This window comes from Coregonus lavaretus, assembly GCF_964263955.1.
Source record: "Coregonus lavaretus genome assembly, chromosome: 22".
NCBI lineage: Eukaryota > Metazoa > Chordata > Actinopteri > Salmoniformes > Salmonidae > Coregonus > Coregonus lavaretus.
In genome coordinates this window covers 22,701,432-22,726,580 of record NC_140009.1, presented here as the reverse complement: position 1 = coordinate 22,726,580, position 25,149 = coordinate 22,701,432, and the positions used below count along the sequence as shown (strand labels likewise).

Sequence of the window (25,149 nt, the reverse complement as noted above, 5' to 3'; positions counted from 1 at the left end):
GTGGTAAGGTGGGGTCAGGGAAGTATATAGAAAAACAAAAAGGTGTAATGGGTTCGATGTTAACTATTGGACCCGCTATATAGACGATTGCTTTGTGATCTGGACGGGTTCCTAAATTAAATGAATTTCTTAATTACATTAACTCTAGAGTACAATCAATTTCCTTAACTATGGAAAATAACTAACTCTACATTTCTTAGATGTACTTGTTACAAAGAAGGGACAATCTCTAAGTACTACAGTTTACAGAAAACCTACAGATAACTATCAGCTGTCAACAGTATTTTTATCACCCTCTCCCCCTAAAAATTGGTTTACCAGTAAACCAACTTCATAGACTGCGTCGCATCTGTGACACAGAGCAAGAATATGATAGACAATCAAATTGTCTCCTTGAGCGTTTTCGCTTGAAAGGATACCCCGATACCTGGCTTGATAATCCTCAAAAACAAGTTAAGCTTGAACAGATGCCAGTTACTTAATAAATCCCAACAAAAACAGAATAAACTGTTTTCTGTAAACTATATACTTACTTACAATGATAGCCATCATGGCATTAAGTCTATTGTCAATAAACATCGGCACATATCATCAGACTCCTCTTTAAATTCTGCCTTCCAGAATCCACCTTTATTCACCTATAAAGTATCAAGAAATATGTCAAACATATTGGTTAAATCCGATGTGGTCAGAGAGAGAAAAGAGGCATTCAGAAAAGGATGCTTCCCCTGTAGATCTTGTACACTCTAAAAAGAAAAGGTTCCTGGAGTATCCTTTAGGGGTTCTTCAAATTGAAACTGTGGGGGAACCCCAATAAGTTCTTTGACCCCTTTTAATGGATCCTCAAAGAACCTTTTGAATAACCTTTTGGGGTTAGTTTTTGAACTACCCCCCAGCAGAGCCCCAAGTCCAATGGGTATATCCTCTGGCGTGTTGATGTTCTCCTTATCAATAGCCAGAATGATTTTGCAGTGCATGGTGATCGAACAGGTTTCCTGTTATATTCATCAGAGGTGTAGGGAGGGTGAAGTCTGTGAATCCCAAAAATAGTAATTATATAGATAATTAACAAAACATGCACATGACAGAATTCATACCTTGGTTTATGTGGTGAATGTGAATGAAAAAAACTGTCTTGATAATGGTTTTCATACACATACCTTGTCCATAATGTAGAGGCCTATGAGATATTAATTGAGCAGGATGGTAAATGTGATCTGCATAACATACCAATAAAAATGGCTTTGTATGCCTCCTCTCTGTATACCTGCAGACACAAAAGTGAGATCAGATTTTGCATATCGTTTATGAGTTGGCCCCACATATTTATGAACGGCTGTGCCTGTCCTTTGTGGTGGGCTACCTCATGAATTGATATGATGTATTTGGGTGAGCGAACAACTGGGGCGGTTGATTTGTGAGTTGCCCTTCGTGCCCGCTCCCATACCCTATAATTATTTTTTTCTTTGTGACTCATTTGTATACAGGTAGACCAGAAAAGCCACATCCCTGATTGGCAGATGAGTGGCAACCCTGATTAGAAGCTCATCTGTTCTTTACAAATGTGGTTTTGTATTCAAATAAAATTGTACTTACACACTGAAGAAGTCTGTAAAGGCGAAACGTCTGTGTACGCTATCCCTGGTGCAGTGAAAATAATTAATGCGACATCTTTTTTGAGTGCGAACCCATTACACCTTTTTGTTTATCTGAATTTGCGGGTTTTACACACCAGCCAAGGTTCTTGGAGAGCGCGATGGTTCTCTTTTGATTAGGCAGGGGTGTATATCCCAGATTTCAATGTTAGATTATGTGTCGGTGTATGCAGCAGAGTTGATGGCTGTGATTATAGGTCTGAGATGGGTGGAGGTGAAACCACTCAGAGTGGTGATCTGCTCTGATTCCGCTGCAGTGTTGAGTAGTGTGAAGACGGGCAGGTCGGATAGGGGGGACTTGTTTGTGGAGATGATGGTGCTGTTAATGGGATTGGAGAGGATGGTAGTGGTGGGAAGCTTTTGCTGGGTTCCCGCCCATGTCGGTATGGAGGTAAAGGAGAAGGCCCATGTGGTGGGTAAGAGTGCTGTAAGGAGAGGGAGGGGTAGATATTCAGGTCCGGCTGGGCCGCAGGGAAGTCAAGTCCTTTATCTGGGCAGAAGGGCTCTATCTTTGGCAAACGGAGTAAGATGCTAGTAGTAAGGGGAGGCACTTTTATAATGTGCACTGGTCAGTAAAGGAGAAGGTGGGGAGTATGGGATGTAGGAGAGAGGAAGTTCTGTGGACTAGACTACGGTTTGGGCACACAGGTTTGAATGGCACGTTGTGGATGATAAGGAGACATGAAACATGTCTGTGTGATGAGTGTTTAGTGGAGGAAACAGTGGAGCATGTGTTGATATTTTGTGAACTGTATGACATGGATAGGGAGAGATTGTGTGAAAGGGTTTGAGAGGCTGGTTTGGGTGGTGTAGTGGGGGAGGGAAGAGGCGTCTAGGGCTCTATTTCACTTAGAGGAACAGGACTAATGAAGATAATTTAATGTAGGTAGGCTATAACTGGCCTCACACTCCAGTACAGTAGGTGGCAGTGTATGCACCTTAAAAGTTGGATGAGATCCACCAACCAAATCCCGAAGAAGAACCACGGCCAGTAGATGGCGATAGGATTGGTGTTAGTGACAGGCAAGTTTTAGTCACAGGCTGGTAGAACAGACAGCTGTTGTAAAGATGGCAGATGGTGTTGGAGAGGTTGCAGAGGGATAAATGTTTGGAGAATGGGAGTGATTGGAGAAGGTGGAGGAAAAGGAAATAAGGAAGAAAGTGGAGCATATTATGAGTAAACATGGAGTGGGGATTACACAGGCCTTCTGAAAGATCAGGTGAAGGAGAAGATGATGGACAAGAAAAAAAAGGAGTACAGTGGAAATGGGTATGAGGGAATTTTGAATGAGGAATTTCACAGAACTTTTGGAAGAACTTGAGGAAATTGAATGACGAGAGTGAGGCTGAATTAGATGTGGTGGCAGGTGCAATGATGACTGTTGAGAAGAAGATGAGTGTAGAGGGAAGCAGTGTGGCGAGGAAGGTTGGCGTCAAGTGCAAAAAGAGGGATACGTGTTCCAGTAGCTCAGCGATGGAACCTGACGAGAGTGTGGATGAAGTTCCTGCAGTGTGGACCGCTAAGTTCGGGCCTCAGTCCGAGGATGTAAAGGATGATTCTGGCCCAGTGGGAGTAAGATTTGTGGAGAGAATGGATCCTTGCATTTTGGCTGATCCATATGTGGTGGTAGATTGGGTGGAGAAGAGGTTGGGGACTGTTGAGTTGGTGAGGGTAACTAGGAGTGGACTAGTGATGATTTATTGTGTTTCTTCAGCCCAGAGGGAGCGGGCGCTCCGGATCACACGATTAGGGACAAGAAATGTGACTTGCTTTGCTCTCCGGAGCAGGGCACCATTGAAAGGAGTGATAACGGGGGTGGCATTAAATGTTAAGGAAGATCAGTTGAAAGTGAAGATTGCCGGTGTCTGTGACGCTCGCTGTTTGGTCCGGTGTAGAGCGTGGGGAAACGGAGAAGACGTTGTCTGTCCTGTTGAGTTTTGATGTAGAGTCTTTGCCAGATAAGGTTAAGGTAGGAAGTGTTATCCCGTGAGAGCGTTTGTTCGTAAAATACTTATGTGTTTTAGGTGTCAGATTTATGGGCATGTTGCAGCAGTATGTAGGAGGGAGAATCCTAGATGTGTACAGGAGGGCATGAGACAAAGAAATGTGTAGTTTCGGTGGAGAAAGGTGTATGTGTTAGTTGTAGGGGTGAACATGGGTCTGGAGATGGAGGTGTCCTGTGAGAGAAAGGCAGGTTGAGGTTGCTACGGTCAGAGTAGTACAGAAAGTGTTGTATACTGAAGCAGTGAAGAGAGTGGTAGAGGAAGATGGGTACAGGGTGAGGGATCCTGAGAGGATTCCTGTGAGTAGGCAGAGATTAATAGAGAGTGATGGGAAGAATATGTGCTTCAGTAAGGTAGGTTTCTTGGCATTCATAGCTATGGTTGTCAATTGCACTGCAGAAGTGGATCGAAAGTCACTGAAAATAGAGGTTGTGATGGCAGCGGCAGAGAAATACTTGGGATTGCGACGTTTTACTTCAGAACAGTTGCAGGAGGTGTTGAGTGGTAGTGTTCTGTCCTCCCAGACCGTTGGTCTGGAGTAGGATTAGATAGGGTAAATAGTGGAATGGGGTGTTGTTGTTTTTTGAGAGGGCTGATAGTTGGCAGGGTAACCTTTCCTTTTCCCCAATTGTATAGTACCATATCATAAATAATTTAATATAGGTAGGCCGTAAATGGCCTCACACTCCAGTACAGTAGGTGGCATTGTATGCACGTTAAATAGGATGCGATCAGCCAACACAATCCCGAAGAAGAAGTCACAGGCTGCTGCGGGGATGCAGCTTGATACTATTGAACGTTAGACAGTTTGAAAGTCTGTCTGACAGTCAGGAAGACGAAGGCTGTCTATCTAGTTATATAGCGAAACTGGTTATCTAGCTGACCGTATTTGTAGCTTGGCAAGTCATATACCGTATAAGTGAAGTACTAGAGGCAGTTCGAGGGAACACTAATGGAGAAGCTGTGATCCAACGGGACACACTCTTCCCACGCCACTTCGATACAAAGTGATTTTCGTAGCAGGTTAAGAGAGCATTTTCTGCAGTGCGGCCCCAATTCTTCGTGGCAAATCATAACGGCTTGCTAGCGCATACGGTGAGCTACATTGAAGGCGTTGATGTAAAGTAGCTAGCGTGTTTGCTGGCTAGTCATCAGATACGCTAGCTAGCGCTTAAAAGTTAGCTTGGACAGCTAGTCCGGCTTTCTGTTGTGTTGAAGCTGATTAGCTAGCTAGCTAGCAAAATGTTTAGCCTGACATATCACTAGATAGTTAGCTTGATGGCTAGTTAGGTAGCATGCTTCGCTAGCTAGCATACGTAGCTAGCTAGCTACTTGTTGTGTTGCTGTTAATTGAACTAACGTTTAGCTGACTAGGGTTTGTGGGCCGACGCCGAAAACATTGGTTGCTCGATCTACGTCGAAGATTATTGTTTTGTAATTGACAATGAAATATTCTTATGATTACTGTACAATTTGTTGCCACCTTCAATTCTTGCACATTTTCTCAGAAAAAGTAGCTATATTTCAACACTGTCCGCTCAGGCAAAAACGTGCAAACTGCTAAACTTGGAACCAATCAGAACTCCCGTACGTACCTCTGATGATGAAGGCAGCCAATGGCCTGCTTCTATCTAGCTAAGACGTAAATACAGTCTCGCATGAAATCGTGATCCGTATGTCTGCGGTCAGTGTGTTAAGTCAGAGGAACTAACTACTATAGTAACTAAAGCTCCCAAAGACTGAAGTAAGATAAATATCAGTTTGAGTGCACTTGAAATATTCAGCATGCAATACGAATGGTCTTGATGTGCCTGCTTAGGAAGCTTGTGTTTCATTAGCTATCTCTCTCAGTGAATTCCATTTTGAATCATGTTTTGGCATGATTGTTTCATTTTACATTTTACATTTACGTCATTTAGCAGACACTCTTATCCAGAGCAACTTACAGTTAGTGAGTGCATACATTTTTTTTCTCCAATTAACTAGTTGCAGGCTTAAAGAAACGTTAAATCATATAATTTTCATTCCAAACAATAATGTAGATAGAAAGTTGTCATGTATGCTACATTTACATCATTTAGCAGACGCTCTTATCCAGACCGACTTACAAATTGGTGCATTCAACTTATGATAGCCAGTGGGACAACCACTTTTTTTTTTTTATGGGGGGGTGGGGGAAGAAGGATTACTTTTATACTATTCCAGGTATTCCTTACAGGTAGGGTTTCAAGTGTCTCCAGGAAGGTGGTCAGTGACTCCGCTGTCGTGGGGGAGCTTGTTCCACCATTGGGGTGCCAGAGCAGCGAATAGCTTTGACTGGGCTGAGCGGGAACTGTGCTTCCGTAGAGGTAGGGGAGCTAGCAGGCCAGAGGTGGATGAACGTAGTGCCCTTGTTTGGGTGTAGGGTCTGATCCTGAAGGTAAGGCGGTGCCGTTCCCCTCACAGCTCCGTAGGCAAGCACCATGGTCTTGTAGTAGAGCCTCAACTGGAAGCCAGTGGCGTGTGCGGAGGAGCGGGGTGACATGAGAGAACTTGGGAAGGTTGAACACCAGACGGGCTGCAGCGTTCTGGATAAGTTGTAGGAGTTTAATGGCACAGGCAGGGAGCCCAGCCAACAGCGAGTTGCAGTAATCCAGACGGGAGATGACAAGTGCCTGGATTAGGACCTGTGCCGCTTTCTGTGTAAGGTAGGGTCGTACTCTGCGAATGTTGTAGAGCATGAACCTGCAGGATCGGGTCACCGCTTTGATGTTAGCGGAGAACGACATGGTGTTGTCCAGGGTCACGCCAAGGTTCTTTGCACTCTGCGAGGAGGACACAATGGAGTTGTCAACCGTGATGGCGAGATCATGGAGCGGGCAGTCCTTCCCCGGGAGGAAGAGCAGCTCCGTCTTGCCGAGGTTCAGCTTGAGGTGGTGATCCGTCATCCACACTGATATGTCTGCCAGACATGCAGAGATGCGATTCGCCACCTGGTTATCAGAAGGGGGAAAGGAGAAAATAAATTAATTGTGTGTCGTCTGTGTATCAATGATAGGAGAGACCATGTGAGGATATGACAGAGCCAAGTGACTTGGTGTATAGAGAATAGGAGAGGGCCTAGAACTGAGCCCTGGGGGACACCAGTGGTGAGAGCACGTGGTGCGGACACAGATTCTTGCCACGCCACCTGGTAGGAGCGACCTGTCAAGTAGGACGCAATCCAAGAGTGAGCAGCGCCGGAGAGGGTGGAGAGGAGAATCTGATGGTTCACAGTATCAAAGGCAGCGGATAGGTCTAGAAGGATAAGAGCAGAGGAGAGCGTTAGCTTTAGCAGTGTGGAGAGCCTCCGTGACACAGAGAAGAGCAGTCTCAGTTGAATGACCAGTCTTGAAACCTGACTGGTTTGGATCAAGAAGGTCATTCTGAGAGAGATTGCACGCTCAAGAGTTTTGGAGAGAAAAGAAAGAAGGGATACTGGTCTGTAGTTTTTGACATCTGAGGGATCGAGTGTAGGTTTTTTGAGGAGGGGTGCAACTCTCGCTCTCTTGAAGACGCAAGGGACATGGCCAGCGGTCAAGGATGAGTTGATGAGCGAGGTGAGGTAAGGGAGAAGCTCTCCGGAAATGGTCTGGAGAAGAGAGGAGGGGATAGGGTCAAGCGGGCAGGTTGTTTGGCGGCCGGCCGTCACAAGTTGTAAGATTTCATCTGGAGAGAGAGGGGAGAAAGAAGTCAAAGCATAGGGTAGGGCAGTGTGAGCAGGACCAGCGGTGTCATTTGACTTAATAAATGAGGATCGGATGTCGTCAACCTTCTTTTCAAAATGGTTGACGAAGTCATCCACAGAGAGGGAGGAGGGAGGGGGAGGAGGATTCAGCAGGGAGGAGAAGGTGGCAAAGAGCTTCCTAGGGTTAGAGGCAGAGGCTTGAAATTTATTGGTAGAAAGTGGCTTTAGCAGCGGAAACAGAGGAAGAGAATGTAGAGAGGAGGGAGTGAAAAGATGACAGGTCCGCAGGGAGTCTAGTTTTCCTCCATTTCCGCTCTGCTGCAGAGAGACGAGAGCCATGAGAAAATGAGTTCTGATCAGTCATGTAAATATAAGTCCTGAAAACAAATCTGCTCCCTATTTTAAAAAAAATAAAGGGAAAAAAAGATGGATAACAAGCTACGAAGGAAAAATAATGGAGTTTTGGTGCAGGGTACAGCCAACTAGCGCAAAAATAATATATTATATATCGTACTGTTGCGATTAGTTATTTTTGAAGTCTGTTCGATTATTTAAAAACAAATCACTGTTTTCGATTTTCGGTTTCGGTCATAAAAAAATAAAAAAACATTAAATGCACTATGCATTATGTGGGTTGGACGCTGTAACACAAAATAAATCAAAAGTCCAATGATGGTAGTGACTGCCCATTTCTGCATATCACTTATTAACCATTTATTTATTCACATTACTTTAATAAAATATTTCAGCTGTGTATATTACATTTGTTTTATTTGATGACTTTATTATTTAATTCCACTAATATAGCACTAATATATCATAAAAAATTATATCCCGATATGTAACTATAGATTTTTTATATCACTACCCAATACCATGGTGGGCATGCATAATGTTGGATGCATTGGAATATAAGGTATGGAGAATGTTAAAGAGCCAATAGAATTATAGAAAAAGCAGTTGGGAAATGAATGTTTGACATTTGGTTTTACTTTAACTTTCCTACTAACCTTCTAAGAGTTGATGGTGCCAAAATCTTGCCAATCCATTCATTATTCTACTAACTATGACTGAGCGTGAGACAAGATTTATACAGATACATTCGAACGAAGAACAAAATCACAAATAGTGTTTCACCATTTATTGAATATGGAGACAAATAGCAAAGGTGTCTCAGGCAGCATTTGAAATATGTAAATATAGTGTAATCTACCAATCAATGTATAACAAGTGCAGTGGAGGGCACAATCTTACAATGTTGCAGTCCAGAAATGAGTGTTACCATCTATGCAAAAGCCTGCGTCGCTGATGGAGACTGTAGAACTGTCATCTTTAGGAGTGTTTGTACATTTGTTTTAGTACATTTTAGTCATTTAGCAGACGCTCTTATCCAGAGCGACTTACAGGAGCAATTAGGGTTAAGTGCCTTGCTCAAGGGCACATCGACAGATTTTTCACCTAGTTGGCTCGGGGATTAGAACCAGCGACCTTTCGGTTACTGGCACAACGCTCTTAACCACTAAGCTACCTGCCGCCCTAGTGTGCCTAGGCCCCATAGGCATATCGAAATGAACCCACCCTGGTCACCGATGTAGCTGGTAGATGTAGAGAGAGACAAGTTCCTTAGCAGAATGCAATCTAAAACTTGTGTGGTCCAAAGACGAAAACTCTACCATCTATGACAAAAGCCTGGGGGGGACAATATAATTCTCACCACTGCGTGTAACAATAGTAAAATCTGTTTGTCACCTGTCAGACTGATTCTACATTGAATTCGAGATGCTCAAAAACAAGCTTGTATATCTGTAGTTTGTGTTCAACTCTAAAATGCACTATACTGTGTAAGACAAAACCCACAAAGAAAGACAACCGGCAAATGCATATGTGGTCCCAATGTCTAAATGGGGATGGCAGAGTTAGTTCAAACTGCAGTAGGATGGTTCCCCTCACAGGTGAATGAATCAGCCCATGCTTGATGAATAGCACTTGGTTGATCTCTGGGAGCAGGACACAGGAGAGCTGAATAGATGATGTGAGACAAGAATAATTCAAAGAAATCATCACAGCAAAGGAATGTAGTTTGTGAGCTAGAAAATGTACATCCTGACAGTCTGAGGCAGGGTGCTCTGCAATCATCCTCCAACTATTGACTGGGATAATGTGGCATTTCTTATTTGTCAGTATGAATGAAATTAGTGGGTCCTGTCTTGATGACCGTATTAGCTTTACCTTACTTGTCCTATAGATTTTTGTAGTCTTAAATTATTACTTGGAATAAACTGATAGCTAAAATGCTCCTTGTTCCGGAATGACATGATAGCTAGTGATAAAGCTATCTGCTCCTGCTAGCTAGCAACAGATCTACTTGTTGTAATTAGCTAGCTAGCTAACTAGCAAGCTAGCTATGTTACTAAGGTTGCTGCGTTCTAAGTTGGGAGTCATTTTACAGCTTGCGTTAATGGTATCACGATTCTGTAACTACAACTAAATAAAATACTTTACCTGATAGCAGTTTGTTGGACGGATATCTCTCGAGCCGTCACCAGCTATCTACTGCCTTAGGTACGGATAACGTGATTGGTAGACATGATCAGCAGCAATAGGACCATGGATAGTACACAAGTTGTGATTGGTTTACAGTTTAGTACTCGGCAGTGTTTGTCTGTCCATTTAGCAAACATAAAAGTTAAGTATTGCAAGATTTGACATTGCCAACCAACAGAAGTGTTCATTTACATTTTTGTCATTTAGCAGACGCTCTTATCCAGAGCGACTTACAGTTAGTGAGTGCATACATTTTTCATACTGGCCCCCCGTGGGAAATGAACCCACAACCCATGTGGTTCCCATGACGAGCTGCACTAGTACTAACCAAGCTACTTGTCAGACCAGCAGTGGTTACTCTTTTGGAAAAGCGAGCTAGCTAACTTAGCTATAACAGCTAGCTAGTTAGTTAGCAAGGTAGCTATATCTCGCTGTTAGTACATCAGTAGCTAGCTAGCAAGTAAACAACGATGAGTTGACTGTCTTGCAATCACACTTCGTGTTATATGTAACTAGCTAGCTATCTAGCTAATGTAATGCTGAAAGAATGATAAACACAATATGATATGTAGCTAGTTAGCTAGTAATACTTCATGGGTAATGTAATCTGCACAGTCAGTGTTTCTATGCAATTTCTTGAGCCTCCATACATACAGATGCAAGTCCAAGGTCTTTTCAAAAGTTTGTCATATGAGGGCCTCCCAAGTGGCACAGCATTGCAGTGCTTGAGGCGTCACTACAGACCTGGATTCGATCCCAGGCTGTGTCACAGCCGGCCGTGACCAGGAGACCCATGAGGTGGCGCACAATTGGCCCAGCGTCATCCGGGATAGGGGAGGGTTTGGCCGGCTGGGATTTCCTTGTCCCATCGCGCTCTAGTGACTCCTTGTGGCGGGCCGGGTGCCTGCAAGCTGACTTCGGTCGTCAGCTGGACAGTGTTTCCTCCGACACATTGGTGCGGCTGGCCTCCGGGTTAAGTGAGTAGTGTGTCAAGAAGCAGTGCGGCTTGGCAGGGTCGTGTTTCGGAGGACGCATGGCTCTCGACCTTTGCCTCTCCCGAGTCCGTAGGGGAGTTGCAGCGATGGGACAAGACTGTAACTACCAATTTGGATTTCACGAAATTGGGGAGAAAAAGGGGTAAAAGTAAAAAATAAACAAGTTTGTCATATGCCACTGACTAGCTAGATACTTTGTAGGCTAAATATTGCACATACATACTTTAATGTTACCAAAAATACGAAATGCATAAGTTTATCTTGCATGAGTACCAGGTACTCTAACCTTGCATTCTAAGTTAGCCACTGTATCATTTGGAGTTTATGTAAACAGTAGCCCAAAGCTGAACCTTAAAGACTCATATCATATAAGGTTAAACTCTGGGCTATGTAAACGGTTAAAGAGACACTCTTCAGCTTTTGAAGGCAACCTGTGACCCTGCCTTGTTGACTTTGTAGACCCGAAGCCTCCATTTTTGTCCCCTCTTGGCCTTTGTGTTTCCTATCAGACTGTGAGCTGAGATGGAAACTGGAGAGCAGGTTGGAGTGGAGGCTGTCCCCTACTGCTGTTCTGACTTCGATGGTGGGGAGACCCCCGCCCGTGGCCTGGCCATCCGCACCAAAAAGACCCGCAGCCTGAGCACCTCGTCTGCCACTGCTTGCGACTACAGGTACCGTATTATTACCCCGTTTTCAAATAATGTAACTGTGGCACTATGCCACCTTGTGGATTGGCTGCGCCACTATGTAATAAAAAAAACAATATATACTAAACAAAAATATAATCGCAACATGTAAATTGTTGGTCCCATGTTTCATGAGCTGAAATAAAAGATCCCAGAAATGTTCCATATGCACAAAAAGCTTATTTCTCTCAAATTTTGTGCACAAATTTGTTTACATCCCTGTTAGTGAGATTTTCTCCTTTGCCAAGATAATCCATACACCTGACAGGTGTGGCATATGAAGAAGCTGATTAAACAGCATGCTCATTACACAGGTGCACCTTGTGCTGGGGACAATAAAAGGCCACTCTAAAATGTCCAGTTTTGTCAAACAACACGATGCCACAGATGTCTCAAGTTTTGAGGGAGAGTGCAATTGGCATTCTGACTGCAGGAACGTCCACCAGAGCTGTTGCCAGAGAATTGAATGTTCATTTCTCTACCATAAGCCACCTCCAACGTTGTTTTAGAGAATTTGGCAGTACGTCCAACCGGCCTCACAACCGCAGATCACGCCAGCCCAGGACCTCCACATCCGGCTTCTTCGCCTGCGAGATCGTCTGAGACCAGCCTACCGGACAGCTGATGAAACTGAGGAGTATTTCTGTCTGTAATAAAGCCCTTTTGTGGGGAAAAACTCATTATGATTGGCTGGGCCTGGCTCCCCAGTGGGTGGGCCTATGCCCCCCCCAGGCCCACCCATGGCTGCACCCCTCCCTAGTCATGTGAAATCCATAGATTAGGGCCTAATTTATTTATTTCAATTGACTGATTTCCTTATATGAACTGTAACTCAGTAAAATCGTTGAAATTGTTGCATGTTGCGTTTATATTTTTGTTCTGTGTATATATATTTTTGTACGTTTTGTTATAATTTTAGGCCAGGCACCACATCCCTATATGTGTGTGTGTGTGTGTGTGTGTGTGTGTGTGTGTGTGTGTGTGTGTGTGTGTGTGTATACAGTGGGGAAAAAAAGTATTTAGTCAGCCACCAATTGTGCAAGTTCTCCCACTTAAAAAGAAGAGAGGGGCCTGTAATTTTCATCATAGGTACGTGTCAACTATGACAGACAAAATGAGAATTTTTTTCCCAGAAAATCACATTGTAGGATTTTTTATGAATTTATTTGCAAATTATGGTGGAAAATAAGTATTTGGTCAATAACAAAAGTTTCTCAATACTTTGTTATATACCCTTTGTTGGCAATGACACAGGTCAAATGTTTTCTGTAAGTCTTCACAAGGTTTTCACACACTGTTGCTGGTATTTTGGCCCATTCCTCCATGCAGATCTCCTCTAGAGCAGTGATGTTTTGGGGCTGTCGCTGGGCAACACGGACTTTCAACTCCCTCCAAAGATTTTCTATGGGGTTGAGATCTGGAGACTGGCTAGGCCACTCCAGGACCTTGAAATGCTTCTTACGAAGCCACTCCTTCGTTGCCCGGGCGGTGTGTTTGGGATCATTGTCATGCTGAAAGACCCAGCCACGTTTAATCTTCAATGCCCTTGCTGATGGAAGGAGGTTTTCACTCAAAATCTCACGATACATGGCCCCATTCATTCTTTCCTTTACACGGATCAGTCGTCCTGGTCCCTTTGCAGAAAAACAGCCCCAAAGCATGATGTTTCCACCCCCATGCTTCACAGTAGGTATGGTGTTCTTTGGATGCAACTCAGCATTCTTTGTGCTCCAAACACGACGAGTTGAGTTTTTACCAAAAAGTTCTATTTTGGTTTCATCTGACCATATGACATTCTCCCAATCCTCTTCTGGGTCATCCAAATGCACTCTAGCAAACTTCAGACGGGCCTGGACATGTACTGGCTTAATCAGGGGACACGTCTGGCACTGCAGGATTTGAGTCCCTGGCGGCGTAGTGTGTTACTGATGGTAGGCTTTGTTACTTTGGTCCCAGCGGGGTGAGATCTTGCGTGGAGCCCCAGATCGAGGGAGATTATCAGTGGTCTTGTATGTCTTCCATTTCCTAATAATTGCTCCCACAGTTGATTTCTTCAAACCAAGCTGCTTACCTATTGCAGATTCAGTCTTCCCAGCCTGGTGCAGGTCTACAATTTTGTTTCTGGTGTCCTTTGACAGCTCTTTGGTCTTGGCCATAGTGGAGTTTGGAGTGTGACTGTTTGAGGTTGTGGACAGGTGTCTTTTATACTGATAACAAGTTCAAACAGGTTCCATTAATACAGGTAACGAGTGGAGGACAGAGGAGCCTCTTAAAGAAGTTGTTACAGGTCTGTGAGAGCCAGAAATCTTGCTTGTTTGTAGGTGACCAAATACTTATTTTCCACCATAATTTGCAAATAAATTCATTAAAAATCCTATCCTAAAAAAATTTTTTCTCAATTTGTCTGTCATAGTTGACGTGTACCTATGATGAAAATTACAGGCCTCTCTCGTCTTTTTAAGTGGGAGAACTTGCACAATTGGTGGCTGACTAAATACTTTGTTTCCCCACTGTATGTGTGTGTGTGTATATATATTATGTATGTATGTGTGTAGACACAGTGGGGGGAAAAAGTATTTGATCCCCTGCTGATTTTGTAATTTTGCCCACTGACAAAGAAATGATCAGTCTATAATTTTATTGGTAGGTTTATTTGAACAGTGAGAGACAGAATAACAACAACAAAATCCAGAAAAATGCATGTCAAAAATGTTATAAATTGATTTGCATTTTAATGAGGGAAATAAGTATTTGACCCCCTCTCAATCAGAAAGATTTCTGGCTCCCAGGTGTCTTTTATACAGGTAACGAGCTGAGATTAGGAGCACACTTTTAAAGGGATTCCAAACTCTCCACCATGGCCAAGACCAAAGAGCTCTCCAAGGATGTCGGGGACGAGATTGTAGACCTACACAAGGCTGGAATGGGCTACAAGACCATCGCCAAGCAGCTTGGTGAGAAGGTGACAACAGTTTATTCGCAACTGGAAGAAACACAAAATAACTGTCAATCTCCCTCGGCCTGGGGCTCCATGCAAGATCTCACCTTGTGGAGTTGCAATGATCATGAGAACGGTGAGGAATCAGCCCAGAACTACACAGGAGGATCTTGTCAATGATCTCAATGCAGCTGGAACCATAGTCACCAAGAAAACAATTGGTAACACACTACGCCGTGAAGGACTGAAATCCTGCTGTGCCCGCAAGGTCCCCCTGCTCAAGAAAGCACATATACAGGGCCGTCTGAAGTTTGCCAATGAACATCTGAATGATTCAGAGGAGAACTAGGTGAAAGTGTTGTGGTCAGGTGAGACCAAAATGGAGCTCTTTGGCATCAACTCAACTCGCCATGTTTGGAGGAGGAGGAATGCTGCCTATGACCCCAAGAACACCATCCCCACCGTCAAACATGGAGGTGGAAACATTATGCTTTGGGGGTGTTTTTCTGCTAAGGGGACAGGACAACTTCACCACATCAAAGGGACGATGGACGGGGCCATGTACCGTCAAATCTTGGGTGAGAACCTCCTTCCCTCAGCCAGGGCATTGAAAATGGGTCGTGGATGGGTATTCCAGCATGACAATGACCCAAAACACACGGCCAAGGCAACAAAGGAGTGGCTCAAGAAGAAGCACGTTAAGGTCCTGGAGTGGCCTAGCCAGTCTCCAGACCTTAATCCCATAGAAAATCTGTGGAGGGAGCTGAAGGGTAGAGTTGCCAAACGTCAGCCTCGAAACCTTAATGACATGGAGAAGATCTGCAAAGAGGAGTGGAACAAAATCCCTCCTGAGATGTGTGCAAACCTGGTGGCCAACTACAAGAAACGTCTGACCTGTGATTGCCAACAAGGGTTTTGCCACCAAGTACTAAGTCATGTTTTGCAGAGGAGTCAAATACTTATTTCCCTCATTAAAATGCAAATCAATTTATAACATTTTTGATATGTGTTTTTCTGGATTTTGTTGTTGTTATTCTGTCTCTCACTGTTCAAATAAACCTACCATTAAAATTATAGACTGATCATGTCTTTGTCAGTGAGCAAACATACAAAATCAGCAGGGGATCAAATACTTTTTTCCCTCACTGTATGTGTGTGTGTGTGTGTGTGTGTGTATATATATATATATATATATATGTGTGTGTGTGTATATACACTGCTCAAAAAATTGAAGGGAACACTAAAATAACATGAACATGAATGAATGAAATAATCTTTTTAAATACTTTTTTTCTTTACATAGTTGAATGTGCTGACAACAAAATCACACAAATTATCAATGGAAGGTCAAATTTATCAACCCATGGAGGTCTGGATTTGGAGTCACCCTCAAAATTAAAGTGGAAAACCACACTACAGGCTGATCCAACTTTTGATGTAATGTCCTTAAAACAAGTCAAAATGAGGCTCAGTAGTGTGTGTGGCCTCCACGTGCCTGTATGACCTCCCTACAACGCCTGGGCATGCTCCTGATGAGGTGGCGGATGGTCTCCTGAGGGATCTCCTCCCAGACCTGGACTAAAGCATCCGCCAACTCCTGGACAGTCTGTGGTGCAACGTGGCGTTGCTGGATGGAGCGAGATATGTCCCAGATGTGCTCAATTGGATTCAGGTCTGGGGAACGGGCGGGCCAGTCCATAGCATCAATGCCTTCCTCTTGCAGGAACTGCTGACACACTCCAGCCACATGAGGTCTTGCATTAGGAGGAACCCAGGGCCAACCGCACCAGCATATGGTCTCACAAGGGGTCTGAGGATCTCATCTCGGTACCTAATGGCAGTCAGGCTACCTCTGGCGAACACATGGAGGGCTGTGCGGCCCCCCAAAGAAATGCCACCCCACACCATGACTGACCCACCGCCAAACCGGTCATGCTGGAGGATGTTTCAGGCAGCAGAACGTTCTCCACGGCGTCTCCAGACTCTGTCACGTCTGTCACATGTGCTCAGTGTGAACCTGCTTTCATCTGTGAAGATCACAGTGCGCCAGTGGCGAATTTGCCAATCTTGGTGTTCTCTGGCAAATGCCAAACGTCCTGCACGGTGTTGGGCTGTAAGCACAACCCCCACCTGTGGACGTCGGGCCCTCATACCACCCTCATGGAGTCTGTTTCTGACCGTTTGAGCAGACACATGCACATTTGTGGCCTGCTGGAGGTCATTTTGCAGGGCTCTGGCAGTGCTCCTCCTGCTCCTCCTTGCACAAAGGCAGAGGTAGCAGTCCTGCTGCTGGGTTGTTGCCCTCCTACGGCCTCCTCCACGTCTCCTGAAGTACTGGCCTGTCTCTTGGTAGCGCCTCCATGCTCTGGACACTACGCTGACAGACACAGCAAACCTTCTTGCCACAGCTCGCATTGATGTGCCGTCCTGGATGAGCTGCACTACCTGAGCCACTTGTGTGGGTTGTAGACTCCGTCTCATGCTACCACTAGAGTGAAAGCACCGCCAGCATTCAAAAGTGACCAAAACATCAGCCAGGAAGCATAGGAACTGAAAAGTGGTCTGTGGTCACCACCTGCAAAACCAGTCCTTTATTGTGGGTGTCTTGCTAATTGCCTATAATTTCCACCTGTTGTCTATTCCATTTGCACAACAGCATGTGAAATGTATTGTCAATCAGTGTTGCTTCCTAAGTGGACAGTTTGATTTCACAGAAGTGTGATTGACTTGGAGTTACATTGTGTTTAAGTGTTCCCTTAATTTTTTTGAGCAGTGTATTGTTAAGAGAATTTCTATCTCTAATTCAACCTAAGCTTGAATCATTACCAGAGGTTGTAAGGCTCTGGTTTTAATCATAAATGATTCAAGGTCCACAACCAGCAAGAAGGATCTGTATTTTTATTCATGGAATGCTCTGGCGCCAAAACCCATACACTCCTGTTTTATACCTCTTGACACACAAAGGCACTTTGCTCCGCCCACCTTTAGGAGGCTTTCTTAAACAGTTTCCACCTTTCTCCTTCACCCTGGAATGTTTAGTCCCGCCCCCCTCTGTTAGTGGGTTGATAATTCTAACACAGTTTACACATTTATACTGTATTTGGGGTGAAATCCTTTAGTCATTATTCTTAAAATACAAATTAATCTAACATGTATATATATTTGTATGTATATATGTGTGTGTGTAATATAAATATATATATATTTACTTACAAAGCATGTAGAGGTCTGTAATTTATCATAGGTACACTTCAACTGTGAGAGACGGAATCTAAAACAAAAATCCAGAAAATCACATTGTAGGATTTTTAAGTAATTAATTTGTATTTTATTGCATGACATAAGTATTTGATACATCAGAAAAGCAGAACTTAATATTTGGTACAGAAACCTTTGTTTGCAATTACAGAGACCATACGTTTCCTGTAGGTCTTGACCAGGTTTGCACACACTGCAGCAGGGATTTTGGCCCACTCCTCCATACAGACCTTCTCCAGATCCTTCAGGTTTCGGGGCTGTCGCTGGGCAATACAGACTTTCACCTCCCTCCAAAGATTTTCTATTGGGTTCAGGTCTGGAGACTGGCTAGGCCACTCCAGGACCTTGAGATGTCTCTTACGGAGCCACTCCTTAGTTGCCCTGGCTGTGTGTTTCGGGTCGTTGTCATGCTGGAAGACCCAGCCACGACCCATCTTCAATGCTCTTACTGAGGGAAGGAGGTTGTTGGCCAAGATCTCGCGATACATGGCCCCATCCATCCTCCCCTCAATACGGTGCAGTCGTCCTGTCCCCTTTGCAGAAAAGCATCCCCAAAGAATGATGTTTCCACCTCCATGCTTCACGGTTGGGATGGTGTTCTTGGGGTTGTACTCATCCTTCTTCTTCCTCCAAACACAGCGAGTGGAGTTGAGACAAAAATATAGCTTTTTGGTCTAATCAGACCACATGACCTTCTTCTATTCCTCCTCTGGATCATCCAGATGGTCATTGGCAAACTTCAGACGGGCCTGGACATGCGCTGGCTTGAGCAGGTGGACCTTGCGTGCGCTGCAGGATTTTAATCCATGGCGGCGTAGTGTGTTACTAATGATTTTCTTTGAGACTGTGGTCCCAGCTCTCTTCAGGTCATTGACCAGGTCCTGCCGTGTAGTTCTGGGCTGATCCCTCACCTTCCTCATGATCATTGATGCCCCACAAGGTGAGATCTTGCATGGAGCCCCAGACTTAGGGTGATTGACCGTCATCTTGAACTTCTTCCATTTTCTAATAATTGCGCCAACAGTTGTTGCCTTCTCACCAAGCTGCTTGCCTATTGTCCTGTAGCCCATCCCAGCCTTGTGCAGGTCTACAATTTTATCCCTGATGTCCTTACACAGCTCTCTGGTCTTGGCCATTGTGGAGAGGTTGGAGTCTGTTTGATTGAGTGTGTGGACAGGTGTCTTTTATACAGGTAACGAGTTCAAACAGGTGCAGTTAATACAGGTAATGAGTGGAGAACAGGAGGGCTTCTTAAAGAAAAACTAACAGGTCTGTGAGTGCCGGTAGGTGATCAAATACTTATGTCATGCAATAAAATGCAAATTAATTACTTAAAAATCATACAATGTGATTTTCTGGATTTTTGTTTTAGATTCCGTCTCTCACAGTTGAAGTGTACCTATGATAAAAATGACAGACCTCCACATGCTTTGTAAGTAGGAAAACCTGTAAAATCGGCAGTGTATCAAATACTTGTTCTCCCCACTGTGTGTGTGTATGTGTATATATATATATATATATATATATATATATATATATATATGTGTATATAGATATTTTTTTGCTCTAGATTGCACAAAATGGCAGTTACACTTTTAGTCGTCCCCCCCTGCCATACTCAGCAGCACCACCACCTTGTAAAAATTCCTGGGGAGAATCCTGCATGCTACAACCATGACTATGAACATCTGGTGTTGACAAAAGGTTACTGTGTGTTAGTGTTTTAGCGACTGAGAATGAGGCATCTGTCGTATGGTAGTGAGTATGACAGTTGAATCAACTTAAAAAAATAAAAAACTTACGGTGCTTTTTATTTGAGAGATTTCCTGGTGAGCAATGATTTTCAGGTAACACAGACCCATAATTGCCACTCTCACATTTCATTTATTCCATCTTGGTAGGCCTAAATGTGCTAGCTTCTCCTTTGCAGTGTGGTTTGAGGTTGACTGCGAGAGTACATGGACGCAGCCCATTACGACATGTCAGTGGTTTGCAATTGCACCACCCCAAACGTGAAAGACTGTACAGTCCCTCAAGCCACCAGAAAATAGGTTTCCAGGAAACGGCACACGGTGGATGATGGCAGCTAACGTTACAAGCTGAGCCCGCTATGTGAATTATCATCGGCTTAAGCATCTCACACACACACACACACACACACACACAGTGTGTTTGTCTGCAGCCTGTAGTGTAGTAACAGATAGTGAACCTTTAGAACCAGACAACTAATAGGATTTGATAACCTGAGTCACGTGACCTGACTGACCAGAGGGCCCCCTGAGAGGGGAGGAGAGGCAGCCATCAGAGCAGGTGGACTCATTCAGACCAATTGGAAATGGCCTTTCACCCCTAATACAATCTAAGTTCTAATACAATTACTGGTATTTTAATGAAGTTTAGAAAATATGAGTTCAGGAATTTTCCACTGCTATGCTCTTGCAGCTGGCTGGTCTATCTGTATTTGAGAATTTAGAAGACAAAAGGTCACTGTGTGTGAAACGGTGAATGTTTCTTTGGTTGCAGCCCAATTTATTATGTTCTTATTTCCAAAGCTGAGGTTGGACATTGATTAAAATGTTTTATCAGTGTTTAAGATTAATAGTATTTCTCAATTGGTTAAGATTAGACATTTCACAGATGGGAGATAAGAGGTTGTTTCATAATATCAGATTTAATTTGACTTCCTTCCAAACTCATTTGTAATACCAGCCCTAGAAATTAATCATACCTGTATCTGAAGACGGTAATAGCTTCCAACATCTCCCGAAAATTGACCCCTTTTTAACAACACAAAATGGCAGTAGAATTGTCCAAATATAATACTTATAGCGGCAATTAGTTTGCAACTTCTCATTGTAAATGAGAGGATGGGTACTTTATTGTTGCATAACAAACTTGTTTTGAAAAAGGACCCAGGGCTGAGTATGCCTTCTTCTCATAGTTTAAGAGGTTTGATTTAAATTATTTTGAAAGGGTATCCTGAGGTAGCTATTTTCACCTAAACACAGGGGAGGAACCAGAAGGATTACATTTGAGAAAGACCGAACTACTGGAATTCTTTGCATTTTGGTTATCAGTATTATTTAAAAAATCACCTGCCTTTTTTCTCTTTGTCATTCAAATGTTTCAGGAGAAATCAGTCTCTACATGGACCTAGTCCTGTGACCACTTTTGGACCGAAAGCATGTATGCTGCAGAATCCACACGCAGTCATGTAAGTCACAATCAACGTTTTTAAATTACACATGGTGCATGCGATTCTAACCAACTGTGGGGGGAAAGTAACTTATTTTCTACACTCATTTATTTAGTATTTATTGAATAATTGTTTAGTGCATGCTTTTACGTGCAGTAGTTAGTATTAGTCATAAAAATCTAAAATTGACTTCACTCCACCCTGACTTGATATCTCAATAAGGATATTTTATATATTCTGGATAAAATCGTTTCCTGCTAAATAGTTATTGTAGTAAACCTCATTTTGTTAACATCACCTTAGAAGGAAGTCAGAACCATGCCACGCTTTTCAGTCTGCTGCTATTGATTGGCGCAAGTTCCTGTGCTTAAGATTTTTGATGTGTAACATAATATCATTGAATCCAGAGCTGGCACTAAACCATACAGTGAATATAAACTCCCTGAGGTAGGAAACTTGGATCACTTTCACTGAGGGCCAAAATAGTTTGAACCTCCACATGGTATGTAGACCCATGTGGAAACCTGTTTCATTTGTAATTACACTGAACCAGACAGACAACATGGACTGTTCACCTGCATCCAATAAGTAAAGTCTTCTCCATTCCATTGGGGTCAAGCTTGGCTTTGTTTGTCAACCAACATGACATGGTTAAGGTTATACTCTGCAGCTTTCCCATGCTGAAGAGGGATCTATGACTGAACAGAAAGCTGTTGAAGAGATTTGCATGGTTCTGGGGCCGTATCCATAAAGCGTCTCAGAAAAGGTCCTATGAATCCTGCTAAAACCTGTTATAAGACAAAAAGAACTGCGAGCTCAGAGTAGGTTTTAGGATGACGTTAAAGGTCCAATGCAGCTGCATCTCAATATCAAATATTTTCTGGGTAACAAGTACCTTACTGTGATTGTTTTCAATTAAAGTTGAAAAGAAACAAAAATAGCTGTTTGGGAGTGGTCTGAGTGGGGATGGGAAAACTGAAAACTAGCTGTTACTGGCAGAGAGGTTTGGAATTCTCTTTCTTATTGGTCTATTAACTAATTTATCGCCTAGTGATGTCACCAGACAGGCAAAAATTATTCCCACCACAACAGGCTGAAATGTGAGGCGGTCTTTTCAAACAACTCTTACACAAAGGACATTATCATTTTCACAATTTCACAGTATTATTCCAACCTCATATTGTGGAAATATACACTGAACAAAAATATAAACGCAACATGTAACGTGTTGGTCCCATGTTTCATGAGCCATAATAAAAGATCCATGGAAGTTTTCCATACACACAAAAAGCGGATTTCTTTTAAATTTTGTGCACTAATTTGTTTACATCCCTGTTAGTGAGCTTTTCTCCTTTTCCAAGATAATCCATCCACCTGACAGGTGTGGCTTATCAAGAAGCTGATTAAACAGCATGATCATTACACAGGTGCAACTTGTGCTGGGGACAATAAAAGGCCACTCAAAAATGTACAGTTTTCACACAACACAATGCCACAGATGTCTCAAGTTTTGTGGGAGCGTGCAATTGGCATGCTGGCTGCAGGAATGTCCACTAGAACTGTTGCCAGATAATTTCATGTTCATGTCTCTACCATGTGCCGCCACCAATGTTGTTTTAGAGAATTTGGCAGTACCTCCAACCGGCCTCACAACCACAGACCACCTGTGTGGCGTCGTGTGGGCGAGTGGTTTGCTAATGTCAACGTTGGGAACAGAGTGCCCCAAGGTGGCGATGGGGTTATGGTGTGGGCAGGCATAAGCTACGGACAACAAACACAATTGCATTTTAGCTTCATGAAATGGGTTTCCATGGCCGAGCAGCCGCACACAAGCCTAAGATCACCATGCGCAATTCCAAGCGTCGGCTGGAGTGGTGTAAAGCTCGCTGCCATTGGACTCTGGAGCAGTGGAAATGCGTTCTCTGGAGTGATGAATCATGCTTCACCATCTGGCAGTCCGACGGACAAATCTGGGTTTAGCGGATGCCAGGAGAACGCTACCTGCCCCAATGCATAGTGCCAACTGTGAAGTTTGGTGGAGGAGGAATAATGGTCTGCGGCTGTTTTTCATGGTTCGGGCTAGGCCCCTTAGTTCCAGTGAAGGGAAATCTTAAGGCTACAGCATACAACTACATTCTAGACGATTCAGTGCTTCCAACTTTGTGGCAACAGTTTGGGGAAGGCCATTTCCTGTTTCAGCATGACCATGCCCCCGTGCACAAAGCGAGGTTCATACACAAATGGTTTGTCGAAATCGGTGTAGAAGAACTTGACTGGTCTGCATAGAGCCCTGACCTCAACTTCATCGAACACCTTTGGGATGAATTGGAACGCCAACTGCGAGGCAGGCTGAATTGCCCCCAACATCAGTGCCCGACCTCACTAATGCTCTTGTGACCGAATGGAAGCAGGTCCCCTCAGCAATGTTCCAACATCTAGTGGAAAGCCTTCCCAGAAGAGTGGAGGCTGTTATAGCAGTAAAGGGGGGACCAACTCCATATTAATGCCCATGATTTTGGAATGAGATGTTCAACGAGCAAGTCTCCACATACTTTTGGTCATGTAGTGTAGAACACAGGAAAATCACTTTTTTGACTGCACTGGGCCTTTAAGAGACTGGTCAGACACTGAGCCAGGAGTAAAATCAAGTCATAAAAGTTTATCTCAGCTGGTGATCAAGACAATTTGAGATTATTGAAAATATTGTGATTGTGACATTGTTGCAAATTATGGGTGTAGTGTAGATTAAATAATCGAAACAAAAGTGTAATATGTGATGGTATATCATGTGAAATAGGCCTTCAAATCATTGTCAAAAGCGCAGGATATAATGTTGCATGTAGGCATAGATTATTTATGGATTGATCATACATAAATATACAAATATTATTTCAACAATTCCAAATCAATTAACTGTCTATGGTGTGGGAAACGCTGACTTTTTCTATAATCAAGACACCTGCTGGTAACTCTTAATGGGGTTAGGACAGCTCATGAGGTCTTCTCCTAAATATCTGCCTAATATGCTTCATGCATAGTTTTTATTTTTACCCATAAGAGTATAAGTAAAATATCTCATCGCAGCACTTTCGACCAATTTTCTACTCTAAGGCGCTTTGTGGATACAGGCCGAGATCACACATTGTGGGATAGTCTGCGTACAGTGCATGAAAGACTCTTACCAAAGCAGTTTGGCTGCCCCTTTTCTTAGAGATTGGCCAGAGCTTTCCTTGGCCCATCATATAACTTGGTTATTATACTGTCTGCTTTAAGCAGCAATAATAGATGGATTATGACTACATACGCTCACACACACACATGCATATTGACTCCACACATAGACACACTTTCACGCTCCTTGCATACGCTGCTACTACTCCGTTTATCTATCCTGATTGCCTAGTCACTTTTACCCCTACCTACATGTACATATTACCTCAACTACCTCGTACCACTTCATATTGACTTGGTACCGGTACTCATTGTATATAGCCTCGTTATTGTTCTTTTGTGTTACTATTGACTTTTTAATTTTTTAGCACATTTGTCTAAATGTGCTTAGCTCTGCATTGTTGGGAAAGGGCTCATAAGTAAGCGTTTCACAATAAAGTCTACACCTGTTGTATTCGGCGCATGTGACAAATAAAATTAGATTTGATCAGCATCCTCAGGTGCAAAGCCTCTGGGCTGGCTATAAGTAGCAAATATAGTTTTATATGCTATGATACAGCCTTCCTACCAATACTCCCTGATAAATATATAACGGAGTAGCAGTGTAGGTTGATGGTGTGCTTTTAGAGGGAAGACCTACAAACATGAACATCAACCGTGCGCGGGTGGTCATCTTATCGCCTCTGACCACAGAACCTGCATTTTCTATTAATTTCCCGGCGATTCTACATGTTGATTAAACTCAAAATGCTTTTCTGATCTTTTGAAATACATTTTCTTAGCATCATAATGTTTCTTACCTTGCGATGGTGTAGGCCTATATTTAAATTGATTTTTAAGACACTCCAAGGGTGTGGCTATTGAACTCGTTTAGGCCTGGCTATTCTAGTGTTAATTGGTTCTTCAGCCATGACTGGAAATGAGTTGGAGTCTTGGACTGAAGAAAGGGGGAATTTCTCTGTTAGAGGTGAACACAGGTGTTTGTGGTCTCTTCAT

General features: G+C 43.4%; 1 protein-coding gene across 3 annotated transcripts in view; it reads left to right on the top strand.

The window, feature by feature from the left end:
- Positions 1 to 4,407: 4,407 nt before the first annotated feature.
- The window catches only part of LOC311150064 (NAD kinase-like), a 31,018-nt gene continuing 10,276 nt past the window's right edge, over positions 4,408 to 25,149 (top strand). The window contains exons 1-3 of one of the 3 annotated variants that reach the window (XM_084187328.1): positions 4,408 to 4,754; positions 11,414 to 11,575; positions 20,917 to 21,000. In XM_084187328.1, the coding sequence (XP_084043454.1) occupies positions 11,427 to 11,575; positions 20,917 to 21,000 (233 nt within the window). In that variant the 5' untranslated portion in view covers positions 4,408 to 4,754; positions 11,414 to 11,426. Of the gene's footprint in view, positions 4,755 to 11,167; positions 11,576 to 20,916; positions 21,001 to 25,149 lie in introns of those variants that run through there. The other 2 variants (XM_084187330.1, XM_084187329.1) reach the window with 2 other exon arrangements.